We start from the raw sequence: 26,739 nt of genomic DNA, 5'->3' as shown, positions 1-26,739 counted from the left end.
TTGGGGTGTTTTTGATGATACAGTAGGCAGTATGAGTACAGTAACATCAACAGATAATACATAAAACCCTTATTTGGTCAATTTTAGCCTCCATGAAAATCTTAGCGATTCAATCACTTTTTGGCAAGTAAAATGCCATTTTAGTTGTCTACAATTAAATCATCAATAAAGAATTTAAAGATATTTTGAGGCATTTCTTATAGGTAAACGGGAGGGTGTAGTCTATTTGGCAAGTGACAATCTTAATTTTATGTGCTGAAGTGCTTTTATCTTGTTACTTTTAAATAGAGCAACGTAATGTATAGATAGCAACCTACACAGTGTCATTAAAGCCAAAGCTTGATCATTTTAAATACTTTTTTTCAAGTAAAAATGTGCCCCAAACTAGTTAACTGTGGCTCCATGTCAAGTGGACTAAAGAAAGGAAGGGGGAAAAATTAAATCGCTGGAGAATTGTTTATTTCCATTTATACAACGTTTACATTCAATACAGGGTGCCATTTTACATTGTTTATTTATTTTTTTTAGTATCAAGGCTATAACATAAAGAAAGCCAGTTCTTACCACAAATTTTGTGGCACAAACCATCTTTCAATCGCAAATATTGCAAAAAGGATTAATATATCCTCATTGTGAACGTTTAAGACAAATAGCAACACTTAAAACAACTTCCGAACTGGAAAAACTAATGTGGCAAGGTGCAGAAAGGAGTGCCCGGGCGGGATTCGATCCCCAGACTCCCGGGCGAGAGTCATACGCTCTAACCAGTCAGCCAAAGAAGCATCTCCTTAGCCCAGTAGCCAGGGCGCATCATCAATCGGGACATTGTGACAGGACGCTCACATAGCTACATCTTCTTCCCTCTTTCCACAAGCACGTCCTCGTGCTCCCGCGCAGGGTGCCACAAACACTGCACACTAATATCCGCGATAAACATCTGTTTAAGTACCGGAAGAGGTTATCTTTGTTTTCTGAATGTCCATATTGCTAGATATGCCGAGTTTTAGGGCGAAATCCTGGGGAATTTTGTCTAGAAATGCAATTACCTAACCGTGCGCGATCCCGCGGTGGCTAATCATTTTTTGGCAGCGAGTCAATTTATGGCACAACACCGGCTCGGGTTTCTCCTCCTCCTCCCTCTTTTCTTCTCCAACCTGTCGCTGGGCTGAGGCTCCATCACTTCCTAAATTGATTTTACTTGAACCTTCACTACCAAACAACTGTGAGATTTTAACACATGTGCCAGCATCAGCCTGAAGGGCCAGTTTCTTTTTTAGTCGAATTTTCTCCGCTCCTCCTTTCCGTTTTTTGTTCTCCATTTTGTAAAGCTCGTCTGTCTGTTTACTGAGATTCACAAACAACTGGCGGGTGCATCAGACCTCTGGCTATTGGTCCAGCCCAGAGTGTATTATTACCAATTGGCCAATCCACCAACTTTTACGAGGCGTCGCGTGGGGCGGCGCGGGCAAGTTGTCCGCAACAACTAGAGACCAGGAAAAAAAAAAAAGACACCGGCCCATAAAAGATGAAAGGGTCGGCCCAGCGGGCAGTTGCCCGCTATGCCCTATGGTCAGTCCAGCGCTGCACACCTCCCTGCTCAACCCCAATGTGGAATCTTCCCTCTTACCGTCTCCGGCATCCTGCGCCTCCGCCTACCCTCTTCCTCGACGGTGAGCCCATCTACACCATCCGACACGTCCTGGACGCTCGTCGCAGAGGTCGAGGATGGCAATACCTCGTCGACTGGACAGACTATGGCCCCGAGGAGCGCTCCTGGGAACCGGCCTGCTCCATCCTGGACCCTTCCCTTATCTCGGACTTCTGGGGCTGCCGGGGTCGCCCTGGGACTTCAGGAGCCGTCCCTGGATGGGGGGGTCCTGTCAGAGCCCAATTCCCCAAACCAGCCTCTTCCAGCTAGCCGGTCTCCACCCTGGACCACAACTCCCAGCATACTCCTCGCAGGGATTCCCTCCACGTCACACCCAAGTCACTAACCGCGACTATATACGGAAGTCGCCTCCCCAGCTCACCACTCAGTCATCGTTTCTTCAGATCCGAGATCAGAGTATCCTACCAACCAACCTATCCGACAAACTGTCTACTCACAGTAAGCTCTATTTCTTACCTCTGGAAAACCCAGCATCTCCGTGTCACTTCATTGACGCTCGGACGCTCGGGGAATTCCTAGATCAAACCGCGAGCCGGTGTATCGCCGACGCTAGCACTTACGCGCCTGTAAAGCCACGCCTGCCACAGCTCATCTCCCTTATCCAGCCGACCCGTCTGACACCTTGGCGGTTCCTGATGACTTGTCTCCTAGGCAACTGGGGCGGGACCAAGACATCAAAGCAAGGTTCCTTGGCAATGAGAAACATCCCATGTTTGTGTTTAAAAGTTAGCTTGTTTTGCAAAATGTGCTATCGTAGCTTTAACAACTAAATTTTTTTTACAAGTCTGTTATATTTCATATTCTATTAAGTTAACTTTGTAATTTAAAAGCAGACTTAATATACTACTGTGACTCTTTTGTGTTTTATCTTACTGTCAACTTAAAGGCTTTAGATTCAGCTGAAAGTGGTGATGGGAAGACGGAAGTAGAGAAGGGGTTAGGATGTGTGTGTGTGTGTGTGTGTGTGTTTGCAGCTGATGGGGTTAAGTGCAGCACCAGTGTGATGTGATGGAGGGATGAAAGGAAAGAGGGGAAAAAGAAACAAGAGTAAAGATCCATTAGCTAATGGATATCCTTAGTCCCGTTTTGGTCTGACTTAGTATCCTCACACACACACACACACACACACACACACACACACACACACACACACACACACACACACACACACACACACACACACACACACACACACACACACACACACACCTACAAAAACACATTCAAACTAATCAAAATCTCATCTAAAATCAGTCAAATCAGAAATTCATCGCACATTTGTTTGTGTGTGTGTGTGTGTGTGTGTGTGTGTGTATGTGTGTGTGTGTGTGTGTCATCACATGAGACAGAACCTAATTGGTGACAATAAGACATCTGTGGCTCCTTCCTGATGAGGCATTCAGGCAGGAATCTGAGCGTAACTCCCCACACCCATCTCTCTCTCTCTTTCTCTCTCTTTTTCTCTCTCCCTTTATCCTTCCTCTCTCTCGTTCTTCCTCTCTTACAGCCTGAGGTCTTGCTGATAGCAAAGCTGGACCTGTCTTTCTCATCAGGTCTCACTGCAGCTTTTGTTTTGTTTATAGCTCTACACACACTCAGAGAACATGTCTAACCACCCTGTTGGACTTCCGCAATATCAGAACTGGAAGAGATGGAAAAAGCTTGATTTAATCAAAAATAAAGTAAATAAAAAGGAAAACAGCATTTAATGAAAGAAACACCATGAAGTCACTGCTTTAGTTAGCGCCTGTTCTTGTCTTTATGCAAGATTATTTCACTTTTAATTTATTTAGTTTAGCTTCTTTCAGTTTTTCCTTCATTTCTTTCTTTCTAGACACATTTTCGAAATCTGCTTGTGAATTTAAATGAATAGAACAATTACTTTCTGCGTCAGAATTTTGAAACACTCATATTGTTTGTAATGGGGAGATAATAGGTTGACTAAAAGAGGAAGAATTTCAAAAAGTGATGCACAATAAGCAATAATTTATTACAACTTTATTTCTCCATTGGTCCAAAGACGGATTATTCTGACAGCCTCATTAGATTCAGAAAACCCAGTGCAATAATAGGTCCAAATCTTAGAAACACCAAATAAATAAGCAACATTTAGATTTTATTTCTTGAAAATCAGCTAATAGTTGTCAAATCAGACCTATTTTTTTGTGAAACTGACTTCTACACCAATCTCCTACATTAGCTTCTAGGGATGGGTACCTTTGACATTTGAATCGATCCGGTACTAATTCCCGGTACCTATGAATCGATACTGGTACTTAACGGTACCAATTTTCGATACTTTTGAGTGTTTATTATTTTAATTCTCTTTTTATAATTAAATATATATTTTTCTCATTATATAACAATATTTGATAAACATCACGATAAATAACATACAACTGTTTGTATTTTAACATCGTCCTCGTAGTTTTATAAGCTGATAATTAAACTGAAGCAAACATCTTTACTGTGAACTAAATTTACTGCGTATCTTCATTCCTTTTGCCGTCTTTTTTCATTTGATTTTTCCTACCGGGAAGTTAGAATTTCCGAGGAGAAAGCGAACGCACCATTAGCTGATAACAATGGTAGCAATTGAAGCTAAGATATCAAGCTAACATTATCTTAAACAGTTTATTTAGCTGCTGGAGCAAAATAAAACGATGATGCCTCACACTTAGATGGTTGTCACTGTTTTCGTCTTCACCCGTCACATTTAATAAAGTGAAGCCAAACTTTAGAGCGCGTTCATGTTCTTCTAGTCGGGAATTCGGAGTTCCGAGGAGAAAGCGAACCCACCATTAGCGAAATGGAAGCTAACATATCAAGCTAATTATATTTACCTACCGGAGCAGATTAAGATGAGGATTGTTGCCAGTGGTTTCATCATCACCCAGTTAGCCATCATATTTAGTGAAGTAGACCCAAGCTTTAGCCTGCGTTCTTTCCACCATGCTGCTCTGTTTAAACAGGTTCGCAGCGAGCGACGACAAAACGCTCTTGCGCATGCGCAGCTGTCTTGGCAAGTTCTCGTTATGATGGACGGGTACCGAAACAAGGCACCGTTTGAAATGACGTGAATCGGTGCTCGGTCGGTACTATGGAATTCGGTCGGTACCTTAAAAAGTACCAAATTCGGTACCCATTCCTATTAGCTTCTGATAGAAAATAAATGGTGAAAAGCTAGGACTTGAAAATCCTCACACTGTGATGTCACACTGTGAACTTACACTCATGACCTCACCTATATTGGGCCCCACCTGCCCACAGGAAGGCTTATTTTTCAACGAAGAGAGAGAGAGAGAGAGAGAGAGAGAGAGAGAGAGAGAGAGAGAGAGAGAGAGAGAGAGAGAGAGAGAGAGAGAGAGAGAGAGAGAGTCTCGGTAATAGTGACTTTGCAACATGGCTTAATGCTTTCTGTTAGCCAATCAGAAGCAAGGTGTGCGCATATCATTAATAATAATGAGCAATCCTGCTGTTTTCAGCCCACCACCAGCAAATGTGTGCATCATACGATCAGGAGCATTGCAGCTTTTTAAAAGAAAAATGACTCGTGAGGAATTGATTTACACTAGAGAACGCTGCAATTGTACTGAATAAATGAATAAACCACACCTTTAACTACTTAATTGATATTTGACTCATGTTGAAAAAAGTAAATAGGAAAACATGAGTGGAGCCACATTTACACATTTTGTGCAAAAATCAGTAAGTCAATAAATCAACAGGATTATAGTCAGAAACCTACACTGAAACATCTAATTTACGTGTCTGAATCCATATTTATTCCAGTGCATCCTCTTCTTGTGTGTTTAATGGACAGTTTTAATGAAGTGGCAAAAACATTTTTTTCTCAGAGATGAAAGAACTTTAATTAAATATAGTGAAAGTCAAAAAGTTATTTTACACTTCAAAGTTCAAAATATTACAAAATCAACGTAATCATTTTTACAGTAGTTTCCCCTTTACTCGTCGTCTTGATGCCCTGAACGCATACAAGCCAGAATAAATGATTTTACTGCTATCAAGCAAGTGCTCTCCATCTTTACTTTACAAGTATTTCATTAAATAGCCATAAAACCCCTTTTCTGCTCTGAAATGTCACATATTTTCCTGACAGTCATGTGTAACATTCAGAAGCAACCAGAACAGTGGTCTCCAGGCCCAGGACTGAGATCAAATAAAATAGGTGGCTCATTTATTTTATAGAGAAAATTCAGAAAAAGTTACAAATGGAGGGGTGATATGGGAGAAGAGTAAGTCTAATTTACATACACACATAAAACAGACAAAAAAATTAATATTTAAAGCTGGGAAAGGGGAAGAAGAGAAACATTTCCTTCATTGGGTTGTTTTGTTCCATCTGAAACTCAGCTGCATAAGATGCAATCATACATTATTAAATATAACAGAGATTTTAAATCTAAATACACAACAAAATGATGCTATAAGAATATACCAACATGACAAACTGAATAAAACGTCCTTCTTCCATCCTAATAAAAACAAACACATCATGGCTTAAATCAGTCTGATTGACAACCTGTGGAAATATGGCTTTTAACAAACACAATCATTCAAAAACAACATGATATCTTTGTAAAATTTAAATCCTGTCACACCTATTTTGGGATGTAAACATCATTTTTTCCTAAAAACACATCCGTTATAAGACTTTTTATTTAAATCTTGACAACTACCCTCGTTTTTCACAATTCTTTCATGATACCTTTATTTTGACGAGATTTATTTGATTACAAATCATTCCTGTTCAGCATGTACACTGCAAAAATTGATTTTCAAGAAAAGTAAAATGTTTTCAAACATTTTATCTCGCCTTAATAGTTTATAAAGATTTCCTGTGGCTGATTTCTGCAAAATCAGAACTACTTAAAATAAGATAAATATTCTTAAATATGATCAAACTTTCTAGTAAAAATTTGCCAATGAGGTAAGCATAGGTTGCTTGTTTTACTTTTGCTCACCCCGGCAGACTTTTACACTGAAAATTTCTATTCAGTTTATTCAGTCGTCTCAAGGCACTTCACAAAGTCAACATTCCAATTGAGTTCAGTGCCAATTGGTTAAATTTCCTATATAAGGAACCCATCAGAAAGCGTCAAATCACTGACTTGTTGTGTCAGAGACTTTACAGCAATCTTCATGCTAAGCAAGCATGTAGCGACCGTGGAGAGGAAAAACTCCCCTTTAACAGGACAAAACCTCCAACAGAACCAGCTTGTTGTGAGCAACAAGAAATTTTAGTCAAATTTAAGTATATTTATGTTATTTCAAGTAGTGTTTTTATTTGTTGATAACATTTTTTCTCTTTAGACTAAAAACAAGAAAAAATGTCTAAAGAGTTGGATTTAATTTTTTTTTCTTGGTAATCAGTTTTTGCAGTATAAATGTCAGTTAGGGTAAAGATCAAATATGAACCAATCGTGACATTTTGTGAACACACCAGTCATGCTTATTGAAGCCTTTCTGTTTCTGATTATGTGTTAAACAAAGTTACGTAAAACATCACACGCTGTAATATTAGACTGCAGTCATCTGTCAAAAAAGGTGATTTTGGTGAAATTACACATAACACACATTAAGACTGTTGAGAAACACACTGAAGATTTAAATTTGTGACATCATACATTCTTAGAGAGGAAGCAAATCCTGTGTGGAGGATTTAGTCAGATTTCATAATAAAGCAAATGCATTGGTCCTAATTAACAGAACATATGCAGAAATTGTGTGTAGATCCTCAAAAATTGTCCTTCTCTAGTGGCTAACCCAGAGTTTTTTGTTTTAATTGTCTTGGTTCTAAATTGCAGCCTAAAATTGCATTAAAAAATTAAAGACAGGAATTAACTTTTAAAAATCTGGTATAGTTGGTTTGCATTTATTGCAACTACATAGCAAAATTTAATTTTCAAGAAAGTAAATAAAAGTCGTTTTATTTTATTTTAGTCTAAAAAGAAAAACTGCATTACTTGAAATAAGGTAAATATTCTTTGATATGTTAAATTTTCTTGTTTTGAATAAAACAATCTTCCAATGGGGTAAGCAAACGTTGGTTGGCCAGAATTCTTTAAACCAAAATGAAGACAAAATGACTAAAATAAGGTTTTTAAAAACTTTCTTGAAAATAGTTTTTTTGCAGTGTTAAAGTATGTCAAAATGATTGAAAGACAACACACATTTACCCAATGAGCAATTACCTTTCTTTGCAGATGATCCATAGCTTTACACAACAAACTGCATGTTTTCTGTTTACCTCTTGTGTAGAGGTTTTTCAAAGATTCGCTTCAAATTTGAATGAAATAACTAATATTAGATAAATAAATTTGATCTGATTCTTACATTTTTGTGCACATAAAACACTTGAGTGGAAGGCAAGGGAACGCAGTAAGTTTAAAACAACTCTCATTTATGAAATAAATGCAAAAAGTGACAAAAATCCTACAAAATAATAATATTTCCTATTTCTCACTGAATCAAATGTTTCCATCACCTCTCTGACTTTCTTGGCACTTTTAGTTGTAAAGAGTTTTAAGGTCATAACATAAATCAGCTTGCAGCATTTTGAACTGAACTAACAATAATTTTTTACTAAAATTTTAGAATAAAATTTTGCGAATTCTCACATCGATGTTCATAATTTAAGACAAGGATGGACTTTAATACTGAGCTGCAGATTTTTGATCAAACATTCCTCCCAGAGCAGCAACATCATTGGCTAATTCTCTCATCCAAACAGCCACATGAACCAGTTCAAATCTGATTGGCCACCATTATAATTTTAACAATGCAGCAAACCAGAAAAACAAGAATGAACTTATCTATGAAAAACTCTACAAAGCAAATATCATAAATACAAAAAAAAAAAAAAAAAAAAATCAAAATCAAAATGGCAGCAGTCCTTTAAGACATGTTCTTTCTCCTAAAAGTGGACAGTTCACACCAACTTCAGATTTGGTTGCAGAAACGGAGGGAGGACTCAGAACATCTGTTGGCATCCAGCTGCATAAAATTAGTTATTACCAAATCTAGTAAAAAAAATCACTTGTAGAATTTATTTCACTTCGGCAATAAACAAAACATCATTTTGTACATCTAATATAAAATCTAACATATGAAAGCAGATGTAAGCTGAAAGTAAACACTGGTTTTGCTTTGACTGCAACATCATGTGATGCTGGGAAACATCTGAGTCCTTCAGCTGAATCTAGAGAGGAGAAATGTTGGTCTAAAAGCTGATGAGTGGGGTGGGAATTTGGCGAATCTGGTTTGGCTTGTCTGTGTTGGCTGGATCAGACCCCGGTACCTCCTTCCTCATTTAAACTCAGCGTCATCAGATCTTCACATTATTCTCCTTCGGTGACGTCATAAATAGAAAACCGCTCATTTTACAGTTGAAGAAAATTAAAACACATCACCTGTTTCACAAAAAGAAAAATAGAAATGTAAGGAAGGAAATTTTCTCTTCCTTCAATCGTAGAGAATCATAACGCAGGCGTGGCCGTTCTCCTATAAAAGCCTTACAGTGCATAATGTCCAAATGACAATTTTCTTGCAGTTTTTTGTTCTTCTTGTGTTTGTTCTTTTGTGTTAAAAAGGGCCTGAGTTGGTTTTGTTCCTTCAGCTATAGACGGATGCTTCCATCCGCGACCGGAGTCTGACTTACACCAAATCCTCCTTCGGGATCAGCGACAGAGTGTGTTCAACTCTTACAGAAACACACGATCACACACTCACACCTCTACATGGGCGGGATGATCATCCCCGGGATGGCTGCAGAGAAGAGAGGAAAGAGAAAATCAGAAGGAGTGGAGGAAAAAAAAACTTTTAAAACTCAGCCAAATATTTTTTTTTGTTGTAAAAAACATCCCAAGTAGACACATAACTGTTTTCTCATCTGTGCAGCTGTGTGACATAAAAATCATCAATGGAAAAATAAATCATGACAATCAAAGAGTGATGCATGATATAATGTAAGTTAGTGATGCGCGCACGCACGCACACACGCACACACACACACACACACACAACTACAGAGAACATTACATTTGTCTTTATTACTTTATGGGAGACTTAACAGAAACACGTCACTTCACTGAATGTGAAGGATTAGATTGCATTTACACCGAGTCGGAAGAGAGACTGTTTCCATCCGGACCGATTTAGGCATGACACACTCTAAGCCTACACACTTAAAAGAAGATGCATTTATTACAGTGACCACACGTCCGCTTTTCCACGAACATGTCCACTTTGCACGCTCTGTCTGGGAATCTGAGGGAGATTCTTTGATTGATGAAAATTGTTCCAGTTTTCTTAGTTTTTCAGGGGACCAATATCTAAATTGACATGGATGGTCCGAACAAATCACAGAAGTTCCATTGATAACTTGACATTGAAAATCTTAGTCCACTGGCACATAATGTGCTCGGGTAACCGGATCTGCTCGAGGTTGTAATTTTCACAGGTGGTAGTTCATCTTAGAAAACATGGATGAATTTTCCCCTCAACATATTTCATTACCTTAGTAATTTATACAGTATGTACTCCCTCACATAATCCCAAAACTGAACACCATGAATAAATAAATAACAATTTCTATGTACTCAAATTAATTTCCTCATATGGGAAAAATAAGTTTTGAGGGATTCTTATGGATTGGGGCGCTATTTTATTTAACTTTATTGAACAATAGCAACAATGACAGAACGAATTAAGCATACAGAAAAATTCAATACTTATGCAAACACCCAGGGGTGTTTATTAAATAAACACGTCCACAAATTCACATGTTTTGTTGCAAAACATTGATTTTAACGCTTAGGTGGTTAAAAAATGCAGTTTGTCTGAGGGAAAGCGCCATAGTGTGATGTGTGCCTCCTATTTGGAATATAAAACTAAGGGCAAATTCATGAAATACAGTAACTAGAACTAGAAATATGTAAATATGAATATTATCTTCTATTATCTTGGCTGGGGGCGCAACTTTCTACATTCTGAGGGGTATGCAGAAACATAACAGCTACTGGGCTCAGCAAAATCTGTAAAACTGATCGAGTTATAACCATTTTTGTGTTTTCTGGAGTGAGGCATGAAGGCCAACTTGGATAATTACTTTTCAATAATTTTATCAAATAGTGTCCAATGAGGTATTTAACCAAACAATCAGAGAAATGAATACAGTTTGACAAAGACAAAAACATTGGGCTCATTTCCACTATCAGAACTTCTGGGTAATTTCCCAGCATGCACACATCTCCATTTCACCATTTTGGCCTATGTCAGGGACCATCTGAGTACCTGAACTGGGGTATGCACTTGGAAATGGCCTGGTAGAGTCGCTGGGCGGGACTTATGGTTAATTCATGCTGATTGGTTGTAACTCAATGTCAGGATGATTAATGAGACACCAGGAGTACAGCAGGCTTGGCTGTAGTGCACTTTGAAGACCCAGACACAGGGAGGTGCTGACAAGCGGTTTAATCTGGTGAAACCTATGTGCTTTAGTAGAGAATCAAAGGGAGGAGATGTTAAAACAAAAGAAGGAACAAAACTTACTAGCGAACATGATGAGGAGCGAAGAAGCTCTGAGCTCTTGACAAGGATGAAATTAATTGATGACTGAGCGATGAGTTGGTGTGGTTTAATTCCCTAAATAGGCTTGCGTGATGATATGGACCGCCCGTGAGAATTTTGGGAGGTGGAATTCCTGACAGTCAGTAGGAAATGATATCGGCAAACAATGCGGCAGAAATCCCTCCACAAAGGCGCCATTTTGGTCGTTTTGTTGCCTCCTAAAGAGTGTTTTATAAAACGTTTCTTCTGGGTTGCTTTTTACATCACACAACCACTCTTTCCATCACCCGAATGGATTAAATTACAGTGCTTTGTCAGAATAAAACATCTGACCGTAATTCATGTTCGTGGACACCACTTGGCACTGATCAGTGATGTCATGCATGTCTTAGCAAAGTCTTGAAAGGATTTTGAACAATTTGTATGGAGAGAAAACAGCTTAGAGGACCAAGCCAGCTTAATTTCTCCTGGCCTCTTACCCCCTCCCCTGGAAGTCTAATATAGGAAATAGCTATTATTGCCCGTTTTTCTCCTCGGGCGGAGAGCAATTACTTGAAGCTAACTTGAATAAACATAGGAGCATGTTCATTGATGGAAATTGCCACTGACTTGGGTATAATCAGTAGTTATATAAAGAGCGGACAGCGTTTAAAGGTGTGGTCGACTGACAAACCGTTATTTATTGATTTTTTAAAAAATTAAAATCCCTCTGAGTTATCCATGCAGGATTAACATGAAAAAGACTCCTACACTTATCTCCTGCATTAAGCACACCGGAAGTGGATGAGCCGCGCAGCATTGCGCCCGCAGTTTTGAGAAGTCAAGTGGTCACAGAATGCGCCACTGAGCACTTCTTGGATAGTCGCGCGATAGTTACAACATCACGCAGGACTTGAGAACAGGGGAATGACTCTATTGTTTATACGTGATCAGATATGCCGTCGTGTTTGTGAGACTGCAATTCATTAACAGTGGGTAAGTACGCTATTTATTAAAACATTTTAGGATCAATAGTACTGTAGCGGCATGAATGGCCTCATTTGTGACCCAAAGGTCACACTTCCTCAGCTGGGTCAAGCTGTCCTGGCTGTGCTTCTATCTACAGATTATCCATCACAGGAGACGCGAAGTCTGCTGTAAATCATCTTTAATCTGAACTGCCTTACCATATCTTGACTTCCTTTGCCCCCACAGCAAGACAAGGATTTTATCACGTTCCAGAAGAATCATTTATAATAAACTCTTTTAACTGTTAAATCCCCAAAGGTTCATTATAAATGTATTTAATTACTGAAATGAATTATTATTCTTTGGTTAATAATTATTGTTTATGATAATCAGTAATGTTTAACAGTGACAAGAAGATCATCTGCACTTATACTCACCATGCAGGACACAGTAATCGGGTTAAGGTTAATTGCACTCACATGTCTTTTTCATAACACCAGAGCTTTCTATCTTGGGAAGGCGGGCTTCTGAGGTATGTTAAAGACATGTCAAAACCTAATTCGTTAGACCAGGGAATGCCCATCGTATAAAACAGAACTCTCAGCATTTTGCGAATTAGTTCTAGAGAAGTGGGACGGCTGCCCACACGCTCTTTAACCAGCAAGCGACCTCTGTCACGCTGGCAGAATTGCTACGACACAACAAACGACACCTGCAGACCAAAGCTGATGCTACGAGATTCCTTAAGAATCTGCTCAGACGCAAACCAATTCCACACCTGTGTGCCTGCGGCAACTCTAGGACCAGAGAGTCAGTACCACTGGTCTTCCCTACCGGACTGGGTACCCAGAGGCTGATCAACCTCCTCCCTTGACCTCCGGATCTGAATAGAGGGTCGTCTGAATGGTGAGGTAGAACACAAGATTGCGTCTGAATGCTGTTTGATAACAACAACTTAGTTTGTTGCAACCAAATTCCTTTTCACCCAGAACGCGCTCTCCTTCAAGATATACGTTCTGAGACATCACGCATTCACCAGCAAGCAAAACACACTTCATCTTAGATCCATCCAAACAATTGGTTCTTTTAATACCGAAGCTTTTATAAATTGTCTTTTAAATTGTCACATTTTAAATTGTTAGTAATAAATTCCTTAACTTTTTAAACTTGACTCTTCATTGAAATAAACACAGAGAGGGTGTGTATAGATCACTGAATGAACAAAGATCTTTAGATCTTCTGAATTAACAAATAACTTTGCTATTAAATTAAATCTTTAAAATTAAACATTAATCTTTTGATTAAACATAGACCAAGCAAGTTGGTGTATGAATTTCTATCCATTACATATACATATAGATATCTATATATATATGTGTGCATATAATTTCATTCGTCAATTTGTTTGATCTTTCTTAGGAATTAAAACATAAGCTGAATAGCAACAGCCTTTAATTCCTAAATATGTAGTACTCAACGCTACAGTACTTTAAAGTTGTCAAAACTGCGACTGGGTTTGTGCCGTAAACCCATTCCGCGTTGTATTATCTGTTGTAAAGTACTCCACAATGCTGTCAACAGCCGCGGTGCTACTGCGCTGCTTGAGATACAGCGGGTGCCTATCTTTAGCGCCTCGGCACTCCCCGTGTGCCCAGTCTCATTAACTATAATGGCTTGGTGTGCCCCAGGCTTTAGTTTCTGATAGAAAATAAAGTGTAAAAATATAGAATTTGGAAATCCTGACAGATCCTCATCAAACTGTGAATTATCATTCATGGATTCACCCATCTTGACTTGTGATGGGGAAGGCTGTTGTTGATTTAGTGTCCGGTAATCAGCAACGGACATCTCGGCTAGTTTAAGCTAACCATTAGTATTAGCGACTTCACTTGACGGCAGAAGCTCCTCCAGGATTGTGTTATTTGCGGAGATAAAAGATCCATCTTGCAAGTCAGTGGTAAAGTAGGGTTGCTGTTGTCCAACTGGGGGAGAGATGTCCAAATATCATAACATAAGACTCCATCTTGCCATGTTGAGCTATCATGTGATGTTGCAGACTTGGCCCTACTGAGCCAGGGGTTTACAGGCTTTTTTGTGCCCTTAGAACTGCCCGTAAGCCATCCGTTCCTGCTAGAGACCACTGCAAATGTATTGATTAAATGAGTAATCCACTTCTTTAAGGAGAATACTAACATAAATGCTAATTGTTGTCATTTTGTTACACAGTAAACCTCTAATTGTCACCAGTTTGTTGTCATGTTGTCTGCAATAAACTAACATATGGATTTTTTTAGAGAAAAATTACACATTCTAATACCTTCGTGACAAAACTCTACAAATGTTAATGGTGATGTTTCATCTGAGCTCCTGTGTTGTGTTGGAAACACAGCGGGACCGGTAAACTGACAGTAGAAACTGTTGAGATAAACTGACAGTAGAAACTGTTGAGACTGTCGAGCAGCTGTCATTGTTGATTGGTTCCCAGTAAGATGCCTATGTGTGATCACCCAATGTGTGTGACAGAGGAAAGTATATATGTGTATGTGTGTGTGTGTGTGTGTGTGTGTGTGTGTGTGTGTGTGTGTGTGTATTACTAAGTGGGGTGTATTTATTTCAGTTGCGCCTTGAGGCAACTCTTTGAGTTCCCACACCCCCACACATGCTCACTTCACACGCACAGCTAAACAAAGTCAGCAATGTTGAGTAAGGAATCCTCCATGCCAAAAGTCTGTTTCTTTCTTTGTAAATATCGAACTTCCTGCCTCTTTTCCCAGCAAGTAGGAGGAGAGGGCGGAGTTACCAGACAGCTAAATGGCGAGATCTGTTACTTGAGAGGTGATGGGGAGACAGAGTGAAGGTGGAGAGAATAGCGGATGATGCATAAGGCAATACTATATAAAACACACACAAGACTCAGAGAATTAGTCAAAGGTTGCACGTGCATGAAGACAACAGAGATGAAAAAGGAAGCAGCTGAGGAACATACTTCAGGTGAAGGCCAGGCCTTGTAGAGAGGCAGCTGATGAGTACTTGCTAGAGTCCACAAATGTTTGATCTAGAGAAAAGTAGAGATGTAAGAATGAAGGAATGGTGAGAAAAAGATACAAAATTCTAGGGAAAAAATGGGCAAAAGAGCATTGTAAACATCAATTTAACAATATGTGGGTGAACAGATAGATTTTCAAATCAACAAATACCTAGAAAATCATATAAAATGTGTCCCTGTGTACACAGACTGTGTTTTCTAACACAAACAGCTCTCCCAGAGGGCCACGGGAACTTATTAAACATTTGTTTGTTGAAATAAAACCTTTTTCTGCCAAACTGATTTTGCTCAGCACTTCTTTTGTTCTGGTTGTGGTGTCACACGTGTGCTGCATTCTGAGTGATTTCAGAGGAACTTTATGTTGTTCAGGCCCTTTTTTCTTTTTTGAACAATCTGGATTAAATCTGCACATGTCAGAGATGAATCTCAGCTGACAGACTGAAGACAAGCTGGGAAACAAATGTGAAGGCCAGATTACAATATAACTCCAGGATCAAGCCCTAAAACAAAGGTGGGAGGGACTGATTGGGCTTTTGAACTGTGTGTGTTCCATCTGAGATGGCTTGTAATGGATTTCAGATTTTAAAAATGTGCAGTGCATCTGATAATGTAACACCCCATCTTCTAAACACAGCAACAAATCATTGAACAAGTGGGACTGAACAGCTTTTAGTGACAGCAATGAACCTCAGCTGCAGCCTTAGTGTTATGCGCTTAATGCTGAGCCGAAACATGGTAGGTTACCTTGGAGTCCGTTTCCGTTAGCACTGGTGCAGGAAGGTGGAGGGGACGATGAGGGTCTGACCACCGGAGCGAAGGCAGACTTCTGCTTAACGGCAGCTGACACCATGTTGGCTGGAGAGAAGGAGAAGACTCCAGAAGAGGAAGAGCAGTTGGATGGTAGGGATGTGGAGGAGGCCATGGTGGGACTGGATGGAACAACTGAGAAAAACAAAAACAAACATTTTAAAACTTAAAGCTGGAGAGCATAGTTTAACATTTTTAAAGATGTGGTTCACTCATTTAATCAATACATTTGCAGTGGTCTTTATTAGTTGTTCTCTGGAAAAAAAAGCTCAGATATTTCAGGAAGTACAAGTCACCTGGGGAGAAAGTAGCTTCCGACCTCACCTCTGATTGGCTAACAGTGACACGACTCTATCACCGACTCAGTTTGCTTTGCAACATTGATGTTTTATCTGCACAAATAACACAAGCCTGAAGGAGTTCTGCTGTTTAGTGGTGTTGCTAATGCTAATGGTTAGCTTCTGCTAGCTGGGCGTTCTATCTTGTTTTCTGGATGCTAAACCAGCAGCAGCCTTCCCTGTCATGAGTCAATGGATGTTAATGTCATTGTGTGATGTAGATCTGTCAGGCTTTTCAAAACCTGTATTTTCACTGTCTATTTTATATCAGAAGCTAATGCTAGAATGGGGTTGGAAGAATATTTTCATGTTCAGCTGGCATTAACTTAGTTTTATAATCAGAAATAATGATAAAATTGGTTTTCAGAGATCTACACCTTTAAAGTAACTTCAAAAATGCTTAAATTTGACTAAATCACCCAGTTCTATGATAGACTTTAATATTTATATTTCCCCTAAGCCCCTCCCCTGGCAAAACGAACCATTAATGCAAGCCCAGAGTGTTGGCAATAAGAGTTGCGTATCCACACGAGGGAGCTATCAATCTATGAGCACCCCAATCCCCAGTGTGCACTACGAGGCGACTCTGACGCGTAGTTAGCTTAGCACACCAACCTAGCTTGAATGCTAACTTGGCCTACTTTGAATTCATGTCAGTTTGTGAACTTCAAGCTAACTGTGGAAGAGGAAGCAGCGAAATGAAAAGGGATTTATCTTTTGTATATTGGAGCTACGTGATTAGCGTAGCATTCAGCCTCCCGCTACATGCGACTGTATTGTTTTAGGTTGTTGTAGCGTTAGCATTGATCATGAGTGCCGAATTCCTGCTGGCTTTAGATGTTTCCCTGCATGAACACTGCAGATTTGATTATAACGAGTGTTAGCAGCTCCTGCACAACATGATGAGGAGATAATTCAACAGTTATTGGACATTCCAGTTGTCCTCAAAACTCAGAATTTCTGAGTAGGAAATTTGTGGCATACACATAACAGGCTTGGAAAAAATGAACGCCACCAGTGTTGTAGACTACTTAACCATAAGAATTATGTAACCAACTATTCTCCACATCTAAATAATAGTGACACACATGCCCTTCAGTACTTTCCACATACAACCAGAAAAACATTACAAATCAAATGTGAAAATAAAATCAACAGGAAAAGTATAAACCATAAACACCGATCAATGACATAACTATTGATAACAACAATAAACAACTTACCGGTGCTGTTAAATAGCAAAAAGAAAGAAAACAGAGCATAGAAATGAGAAAAAAATAAAGATGATAGCTACTTCCTGGTAGCACCGGGTGCAGCCATCTTTAGATTTGGGATCTCAAGGTCCTCTGAAACCTACGACCTTGCAGCTCAGAATTCAGAGTTCATTGCATCATTTCCGGTTAACTTATCTAGGAAAAATGAGTTCAGAGGACAACTGGAATGCTAGCCTGGCAAGCCAGACTAAATAAATGTATTATTTAGTCTGGCCACGCTCCATTGATGTTTTGTATATTGGAGCTACGTGATTAGCGTAACATTCAGGTTGTGGGGCGGGTTCTACCGTTGTCTTTCAAATGATCTCCGCATTCCACTGGACAATGAAAATGTGACATACTCTTGTTTCACTCTGTTGCATCATCCCACCCACCAGGCATATAGAGTGCCCTGATTGGCCCACAAAATGGATAAAGCTCTGTGATTTGTTCACCAAAGCAGATAGAGCACTATGACTGGCCCACCATTATGGACCAATCACAGCTCTTCATGTGTTTGAAACCCCTCTAGAGAGCTGTGATTGGCTAGCCAGAGTCCGGGTAGGAGCTGCTTAGGTTCCAATGGAGCGTGCCTAGACCAAAATTTGCAAAGCAATAATTTGGTCTAGTTCACTAGACTACTGGAATGCACCATTAGAATCAGCTGCATCTGAGCAGGAATATACCAAAAACAGTACTTATCCGTTAGCGCTACAAGGCTATTTGCGAGTGCGTTATGAGGCGCGACTTTTGGCTCATTTCAGAAGGTGAAAGGGAGTAGACGTGGTCAAATTTCAAAATCTCCTTCTCCTCTCAATGATGACGTCATTCTATTAACTATATTTAAATATAACAAAGCAAATACGTTTTACTGTCTAATGGATTCATTCAAAAATAATTTGTTTTGTTCTGCTATCGGCCTCACCCTTTCAGAACTGCCTCTCTTCTACAACCACTATAACCCACCCTTTCCCATTCATCCTCACCCATCCATTCATCAATCATCTCTCCTGCATCCAAGTCACCCATCCCAAGAGTCTGAAAAAGCCTTATATTAAATAATCCACTTAACTCGCATTGCTGTAACACAATCCTTGCTATTGAACAATTTGTTTCACTCTCATCACTTCCCTCTCTCCTCCTGTCATAGGATGCATTTAACATTCAGACAAAAGACAAAGTAGAACTGTCAACTGTAAGTCTGTGATCCTACTGCAAGACTTTGAAGCAAAGGTGAAAATTACTGCCTTCATTTATCTTTTTTTTCCTAAATGTAAAATACAACACCTGCTATTAAACTATGAACTCACTAGCATAAGGCGAGTTGGCCGCAGAGCCGTTGAGGAAAGTGGGTGAGCCTCCGAGGTTGGTCATGCCGGCGTTGTTGGTGTAGCCATTCATGGTGCTACTGACTGAGGTGTAACTGGTCTGCTGAGGTGTAGAGCTGGGTACATAACCGTGGGGTGACACGCTGCTGCTGCTGCGTACAAACCCTGCAGGAAGAATCAAGGAGGAGGAAGACAGTTAAAGTGATGCAATGATAGAAAACACCATTTGAAGCTCCAAGATTTAAAGGGGAAAAAAGTGGTAAAACAATTTACATTATGTGTTGGCACAACCAACAAAAATGTTTTCTTGCATTTAAAAAAGTGATCATGACATAACTGACAAGACATGCATGCATCAAACACATCAAAGCAAGAAGAACTTTCTGTGTAGGATGTATTTGGAATCTAAATTCGTACCCTGATTGGCTTGTGAGGGTTCGGAAACGTTGACGGACAGTTGTCCGGTGAAGGAGTTCACTCCCATCATGCTCGAGTGAGTTGAGCTGGAGAGCTGGGTGTGTCCTCGAGGAACGCTGTAGAGAGCTTCTGCAATATCTGCCGCTCGTTTAAGGATGATCTCCTAAGTAAGGACGAGAAAGGTCCACACGAGTTCAACACAGAGACCGCTTTTACACATCTGAGTGTGTGTTTGTGGGTGGGTGAGTGTGTACCTGGTTATTATGAGGCAGTCCATAGAGGGCTTCCACCAGGTCTGCAGCTCTTTTTAGAATAACTTCCTGATCAAAAAAGCCGAAGTTAAAAGTAAAACATTAGGATTTCAATTTGCTTGTCTTTTCGTCCTCAAAATAGACAATTCCACCGTTGCCTCCTACACCCTTCATCTATTTTTTCACTCTTCCTTCTTGATAAACAAATTGCTTTTCACTTCTTTTAAAGGGAGATCATCTGCTGTCAGCCTGAGTGCTTTCATGCCTCTTAATCACATCTGTGAGTGACAACTATTTAGAATAAAACCTAAAGTCGGTCCGGTGTTCTTTGTAGGCTTTTCTGCGGTGCAATGATTTTGATTCCTTCTGTTAAGGAACACCTCAGTCCAAATCTGCTACTTCCCCCCTCACAGATCACCTTTCACTTTCTCGTTATGACTTTGTTCATCTGATGTTGCCTCCACATTAAGACTGATCCTCTACCTACTTAAAGCTTCTCTCTACGGTAGGTGTCTTTTCTTGTCTCTGCCGCACTCTCCTCCTCTCTGGACACCCATCCTGAGGCCCAAGGTGGATAGTTTAACAGTTAACGTGTTGTCATGTTCGCAGCATGAGGTGACAGAGAGAAAATTACCCTGAGTTACTCAATGTTAACCTGCACGCTGGGATGCAGTCGCGCACACACTTATGGTTCGCTGCACGTGTGCTCTGCTGTGAGCTTGTGATGATGTAGGGGGGACATACTGCCTTTCCATCAGTGTGTGTGTGTGTGTGTGTGTGTAAAGTGATAAAAGGTCACATATCCAGTCAGCAATTTTAGCGTGCCCGTCAAAGAAGCTAAATTCAATCTTTTATACATTATTACATTCATGCTCCTCGATGTTAACCTCGTATTATTAGACTGGTGAACTGAGCCACTTAGAAACACACACACACACACACACACACACACACACACACACACACACACACACACACACACACACACACACACACACACACACACACAGAGAGAGAGAGAGAAACCCGATCCTGAGTGTGGAAGTGGTTCCAGTAAGGCCAGTAGCTGATAAACGGGAAGGAAAGATGATCCGTGGTAACATCATCATTATCAGGTCTGAGCTGCTACATCATCAATGGCTGCAGAAATCATCACACTTTGATGGTTTTCTATAGACTTTTATTAGGTAACTAATTGATTACTGACAAATGGATAATAAAACTTCCTGTTGGGTTGATGCAACTTTAAATAAATGCAAAAAAGTGTTACCAGTCTCCCTTCTTGTTCAGGATGTGACAGGCCTTTTTTAACCTTAAAATATACCTGAAATTTTTGAGAACCCACATGTACAAGCAAGGGCTGCATTCCATTTATGCAGGTGTGCATGCTGGTTGTTGTGTAAAACGGAGCCAAACATCCTCTAAATGGAATGCAGCCCCCTGTCAATACACTCGTGTGCTGCCTACTCGAAACACCTGCTGTGAAACAGGCGGTATAGTCTTCAGGAGACCCAGCACATTTATTTAAATAGTAACATTTTTTATGCATCCCATGCCTGTTGGAGTTAGTTGCATCACATTGCACACATGCCTATTTAAAGACATCCGTTGAGCTTTCTTAGATGGAGAACTGAATCTTTTTCCCCATCCATGATATATCTAGAACTTTCAGCCATCACTGTTGAAGTCAAAAGATGCTGATCGTGACTAAACAAAAATTTGCAGTTTAAAGGGATACTAAGTAGTTTTGGCTTGCTTTTAGCACCCCTGATGTTTGTTTGAGTAAAAACGAAAGTTAAACTCTTATTGCTGTGCGTTTATCTTCTTAACACCTTAATCTAAATGCGGAAATATCTCCTCAGCCTTCCTTAATCATCACTTTCTACCAAATCAAACAAATCAGCTGAGTTCATGGTCTAAAACATGCAGGAAACATGCTGGAAACAAACTGCAGCACCAGGCATGTCAGCTCGACTTTGCAACTCTGAAGTTGCAAATGCGGTTTTCTGGCCACAGGGGTCTGCGTGACATTTCAATGACCTAGTAAAGGGTCATTTTAGCTCATGATGTAAAAATATGAAAATATTGCATAGTGTGCCTGTAAAACCAGCCAAGCTGGGAGGAAAAACTCTCATCGTTTTCTAAATTGTTTTATTTCTAAAACAAGTGACCGTCTGGTTTATCGTACACTTTAGATTTGGAGACAGTTGTGACTGAAAACAGTTCCGAAAGTTTGACTTTGACTACAGAACTCATTGCTGTTGTAAAGTGATATTTTGATGCTTTATTCAGTTTGATTCATATGATTGCTCTACGTTCTATCTGTCAGGTATTTATAGAATATTTACATATTTACTGTCAATTCTCATCTTGCCAAAAAGGCTTTCATCCAAATGCGGGTAGCAGACTTAAAAAACAAGTCAAAATTTTTCAGAGTTTAAACAACTTTTTCTCTAAAACTTCTAGCGTGATCCTTTCTAATTTGTGTCAGGTAGATATTTAGGTAAAAAGGTCAAGTGAGAGTCACACTGAAGAAAAAAAAAGTGATAGAAAGGACAGATCCGCTGGATGAGTGAAAGACTGACAGGAGCTGTCTGCAAGCTTTTATCGTCTGAATTATGAGCAGTGCTAATACAATAACCATACATTATCTCAATACACATGTTGTATGCATTAGAAGTAGGAAATGCTTAGCTTTGTGTGTGTGTGTGTGTGTGTGTGTGTGTGTGTGTGTGTGTGTGTGTGTGTGTGTGTGTGGAGGATTGCTCAGATATGAAACACACATGACTTATTCTTCGCTAATGCTAGCACATTAGCAGCCTGATCTTCTTCTAATGTGCCATTAGGGAAAGCAAACATGGAGGGTCACACCTCGCATGGAGATGATGTCATGCTTTACACGGGAGCTCACGGAGATAACTGCCTAGATCATACACACATACATGTGCAGAAGTATGGACATGTGTGCACTAACGGCCTTTGGGGAAAACGGTATAATAGGTCGAGAGATGGTGTGGTTTCACACATCATCACATTTTTGTATTTAAGTCTGTGAAACAAACGTACGTGCTTTTCATGTAACGCCTCACCTGGATTACTCATACCCATGCAGGATTACTCATTGTCAGATGACACAACCTTTCTGATGTCATTAAAAAGAGCTGTATGGCCAACTCAGCTGAGTGGGTCACGAAAGGAAGTCATCCAACTCGATCAGAACCTTGTTCGCCAATCAAACTACAGGAGTCTGGATCAGTTAAACTGCAGACGAGGATCGACTGTGTGCTGCAGTATGAAAGCAGCAACAGAGCTCAATGCTATCCAAAGATACCATTTTGCTTTTTTGCGCTCCTACTATTTAATAACACGGTCTTTATTTGGGCAAATTTATGTTCAAATTTAGAATCCTAATGTCCTAAAAAGTGTTTTATATTTAACCAGCTTGTGGTAAAATCTTCCTCATGTCATCTAGGGAAGTGAAATCGCAGTTTATGAGCATCTTCATGGAAACGGTACGCATGTCCCGTTATGGATGGATGCTGAGTGGATCACTGTGACACAAACTGGCAGCTGAACTGCTGCGTGTCTTTGTGGAGCTACTAAAATCCCCTGAATGTTCACTGAACAATTATAGAATCGGCTGTTCACCGATAATCCTCTCACACACTCGGCTGCCCCGTCTGCCTGTCTGTCGTCTGTGAGGAGCTGCCAGCACACTCTTATAGCTTCAATACGTCGAATGATCGATGCTCAACAGGCAGTCAGGTGTGTGCCAACACACACACACACACACACACACTCACACACACACACACACACACACACACACACACACACACACACACACACACACACACACACACACACACACACACACACACACACACACACACACTCACGCACGCACACACACACACACCTTACACCACATTTTGGTGTATGTGATGTGCTACATTTGTTTCTACTGACATTAAGCACGTTATTGCTAACACGTGTCGAATTCAGGGTGTTGGCGCGAGCATGTTGACATCACACAATCACCACATCATCACATCATGACCAGCGCCCATTCTTTAAAAATGATGTCACACCAAATGAAGCCGATCCTGGATCAGCTCCAGCAGGAAAGCCAGAGCCAGTCGAGAGCAGCTGTTTACGAGGTCGTAGAGTCGACCTCTCGAACGTGCACATTCTAAATCTTCACTAGGGCTCACAAACGCTGAGGAGAGTCATCCGGCGCGAATGGATCAGGATGAGAGGGTTTGGCCTCAGAACCAGAGCTCATCATTTGTTGTTAATTGTTTACATGTGCTGAACTCTCTATCTGATCTACGGATGAAAAACAAATAATCAGATATGACTCTGCTCTGGAAATGATTCAAACGCTCGAGCTGTAAATGGGAGTTTGACGAAGCTTAGAGTTGACAAAGAGGTAGAAGCACAAGCCGCTGGAGGTTTAAATACACACATTTAGCTTTTAAAGTAAATAAAACCATTTAATGTCATTCCAACTATTTTGTTCTAATATGTTTGTTTCTCAGCGGGTTTACTCTTTTGATTCCAGAACAACTTAGTGTGGCTCCGTCAGACTGAGAAAACACATGTAGAGCCACGGTTTCCTTCAGAAGTCTCTCTATTCATGGCTCGCTCTCCCATTGAGGCATTAGATAAATTTGCAAAAATCAAAGTGAAGTGTTGCGGTACCTTTGGAAGCCTCTCGGGGTCCCCTGGGTGCCGAGGGATAACCTTCTGAAGCCTCTGGAAACCGTAGTCTATGGTTGGCTCATTCAGTGCTGCAGAAAACAGAAAGCAGGAGGATGAGTCTAGAAAGGTTGTTTAGATCTCCCACGGCGTTTCATGTGTGGGTATAGCCGTGGCTTCTTGCAATGACTCCATCATATCTGATACTGTGCTTGTCAATGTTTTCCCATAAAAAAAATCGTTTTATTCCTCTGCGGTTGCAGGTAATGCATCCATAGGGAGCCTAAGTCTCCTCCCTTTCCAGCCAGCACATGGTCCAATTCCAATATTCGCACTCTTCAGCAAAGTGCACTTGGAGAAAGTGCGCAGTAAGGCTTTGAGTGCGTAGTACACAAGTGTGCAAATAATTGCCAAATCAAGACAGGGAGCATTGCGTTATCAATCGCAACGCATGCTGGGATGCTGGTCGCTGTGATAGCTTTAAAAAAACTTTCTTAACAACTTTCAATCAAACAATGATTTAAAAGAATTTTACATTCGTTGTTGCTTTGTCTAAAAGTTTTCGAGCATCAACTAATCTACTTTCTACACTAACTATACTTCACCCAAGTCCGCATCAATGCAGACTTGGGTGAAGTGCGGATCAAGGGCGCAAAAATGGACGTGGCCAACTTCCGCACTTGAGAATTGGGACACCCTACGCACTGGCACCCTTGGTCAGGATTGTGCAATTGAAAGGCGTGGAAGTGTGAGTATTGGGATTGGGCCCATGCCTAGTTCGATGACATCAATTTCTTGAGACGAACATTTGTAGTCTGTTAGGTATTTTCACACTAAAGCTAAAATAACTTTAACCGCCGTTCGAAAATAAGAGATTTCTTGGCATCAAAACGTGTCTTTAAAATTGATGGACATCATAAGTGAAATCCATGGCACACATCAAACGGGATCAGAGAATAACTTTTATTCCTTCGTAGACGCCCATTAATTTTTTGGCAGTTGGAGACCCATGGTCCGGATGTAAATGGACGTGACTTAACTGGGTTTGCGTGCAGTCACTGTGACAGGTAAGTGTCCTACCTAGAGTAAAACTCAGGATGGTATTAACCATTAAAGCTCATAATAAACACCTTCAAAGGGTTTACTGAAGTGGATTGAAATTAGGAGAGGAAGGCCTGTTTAAGAAATTCAAAGGTCAGGACAAATATTAAATACAATTTTATAACTAAAGAAATGTACATCAGTGAGGGGGATCATGTGGAATTATTATGATTAAACGTAACAGAGTAAATTAACTAATAATTAGAGAAAGGGTGGGATAAAATAAGTTTAAGCTTCTGCCAACTCCTTTTGACATTTATAAATGTTATCATTTTTAATCTTAATTTTTCATTGTTTTTACTTTCATGTTTTGTTTAATTTGATGCTATATGTTACAGTTTGCTCATCATTGTTTTAATTTGTTTCTATTGCACATGTTCAAATAATACCTACTCAATCTATGTCTATAGCAGATAACTAAACTGATAACTGGTAAACAGTTGCAACTGGAGAACATTCATGACAAGTACACATATGCCCACATATGCAGAGAAGGTTGTAGCTGCAGCATCTTATGGTGTCAGAAGCATCTCTGATAATAACACCGCAGGTATAATCTAAAAGGGCTTTAAAGAACACTTAACGCTCACTTTAATGTTCCAATTACACTTCTGCAAAGTCTTTATCCAATCAACATGTCAATCAAGTCAAGCTCTGAAAGCTCCGTCAGTCACTCAGAACAGTGGTTAAAGGCTTCTAGATGTGTGTGTGTGTGTGAGTTTACTGATAAATGCTGACGATGTGTCGTCACCACATCGCTGAACCCTGGAAGTTCAGTGTGAGAAATAGAGGTAAAAAGTAACAGTGGGTGGATGTTAGTGTGTGTATGTGGGGAGAAGAGGGTGTGTGCGGTGTGTGTGGTGTGTGTGTGTGTGTGTGTGTGTGAGTGTACACATGTTGTCCAAGTGTGCAGCTGTGGTGGTGATGTCTGGTACTTTCCACATTCAGCACAGATAAATTACTTGCAGCTGAATGTCCCGTGTTGTTTCATCATTTGTGTGTGTGTGTGTGTGTTTTAGATATATGTCTGTTTTATTATCACATCACACCCACGTTCCTGGTTTCTGTTATGTCCTAAAACCACTTAATTTGTTAGCAACATTAGTCCATAAATTATGAGGTGTTAAAATGTCCAGATGTGATGAGGACAGAACTTCCAGAACTTTCTTGGCAGATTCAAGTTTTATGAGTCATTTAAAGGAGTCTCAGGATGTAGGCTGAGGTAGAAAGAGATGAAAATTATATATATATAAATGATAAATGACCCGCAATTGTATAGCGCCTCTCAG

At 40.1% G+C, this 26,739-nt stretch overlaps 1 protein-coding gene across 1 annotated transcript in view; it reads right to left on the bottom strand.

Moving 5' to 3' along the window:
* Positions 1–5,514: 5,514 nt before the first annotated feature.
* Positions 5,515–26,739, bottom strand: part of LOC107386809 (transcription factor COE1-A) — a 109,155-nt gene continuing 87,930 nt past the window's right edge. The window contains exons 11-17 of the mRNA XM_054731097.2: positions 24,353–24,441; positions 19,652–19,717; positions 19,398–19,560; positions 18,963–19,145; positions 15,999–16,196; positions 15,195–15,263; positions 5,515–9,457 (exon numbers count right to left, since the gene is read on the bottom strand). Coding sequence (XP_054587072.1) covers positions 15,196–15,263; positions 15,999–16,196; positions 18,963–19,145; positions 19,398–19,560; positions 19,652–19,717; positions 24,353–24,441 — 767 coding nt within the window. The 3' untranslated portion in view covers positions 5,515–9,457; position 15,195. The remainder of the gene's footprint in view (positions 9,458–15,194; positions 15,264–15,998; positions 16,197–18,962; positions 19,146–19,397; positions 19,561–19,651; positions 19,718–24,352; positions 24,442–26,739) is intronic.

The sequence above is a fragment of the Nothobranchius furzeri genome, chromosome 10 (assembly GCF_043380555.1).
Source record: "Nothobranchius furzeri strain GRZ-AD chromosome 10, NfurGRZ-RIMD1, whole genome shotgun sequence".
Classification (NCBI taxonomy): domain Eukaryota; kingdom Metazoa; phylum Chordata; class Actinopteri; order Cyprinodontiformes; family Nothobranchiidae; genus Nothobranchius; species Nothobranchius furzeri.
This window is presented reverse-complemented; position numbering and strand designations above follow the sequence as displayed.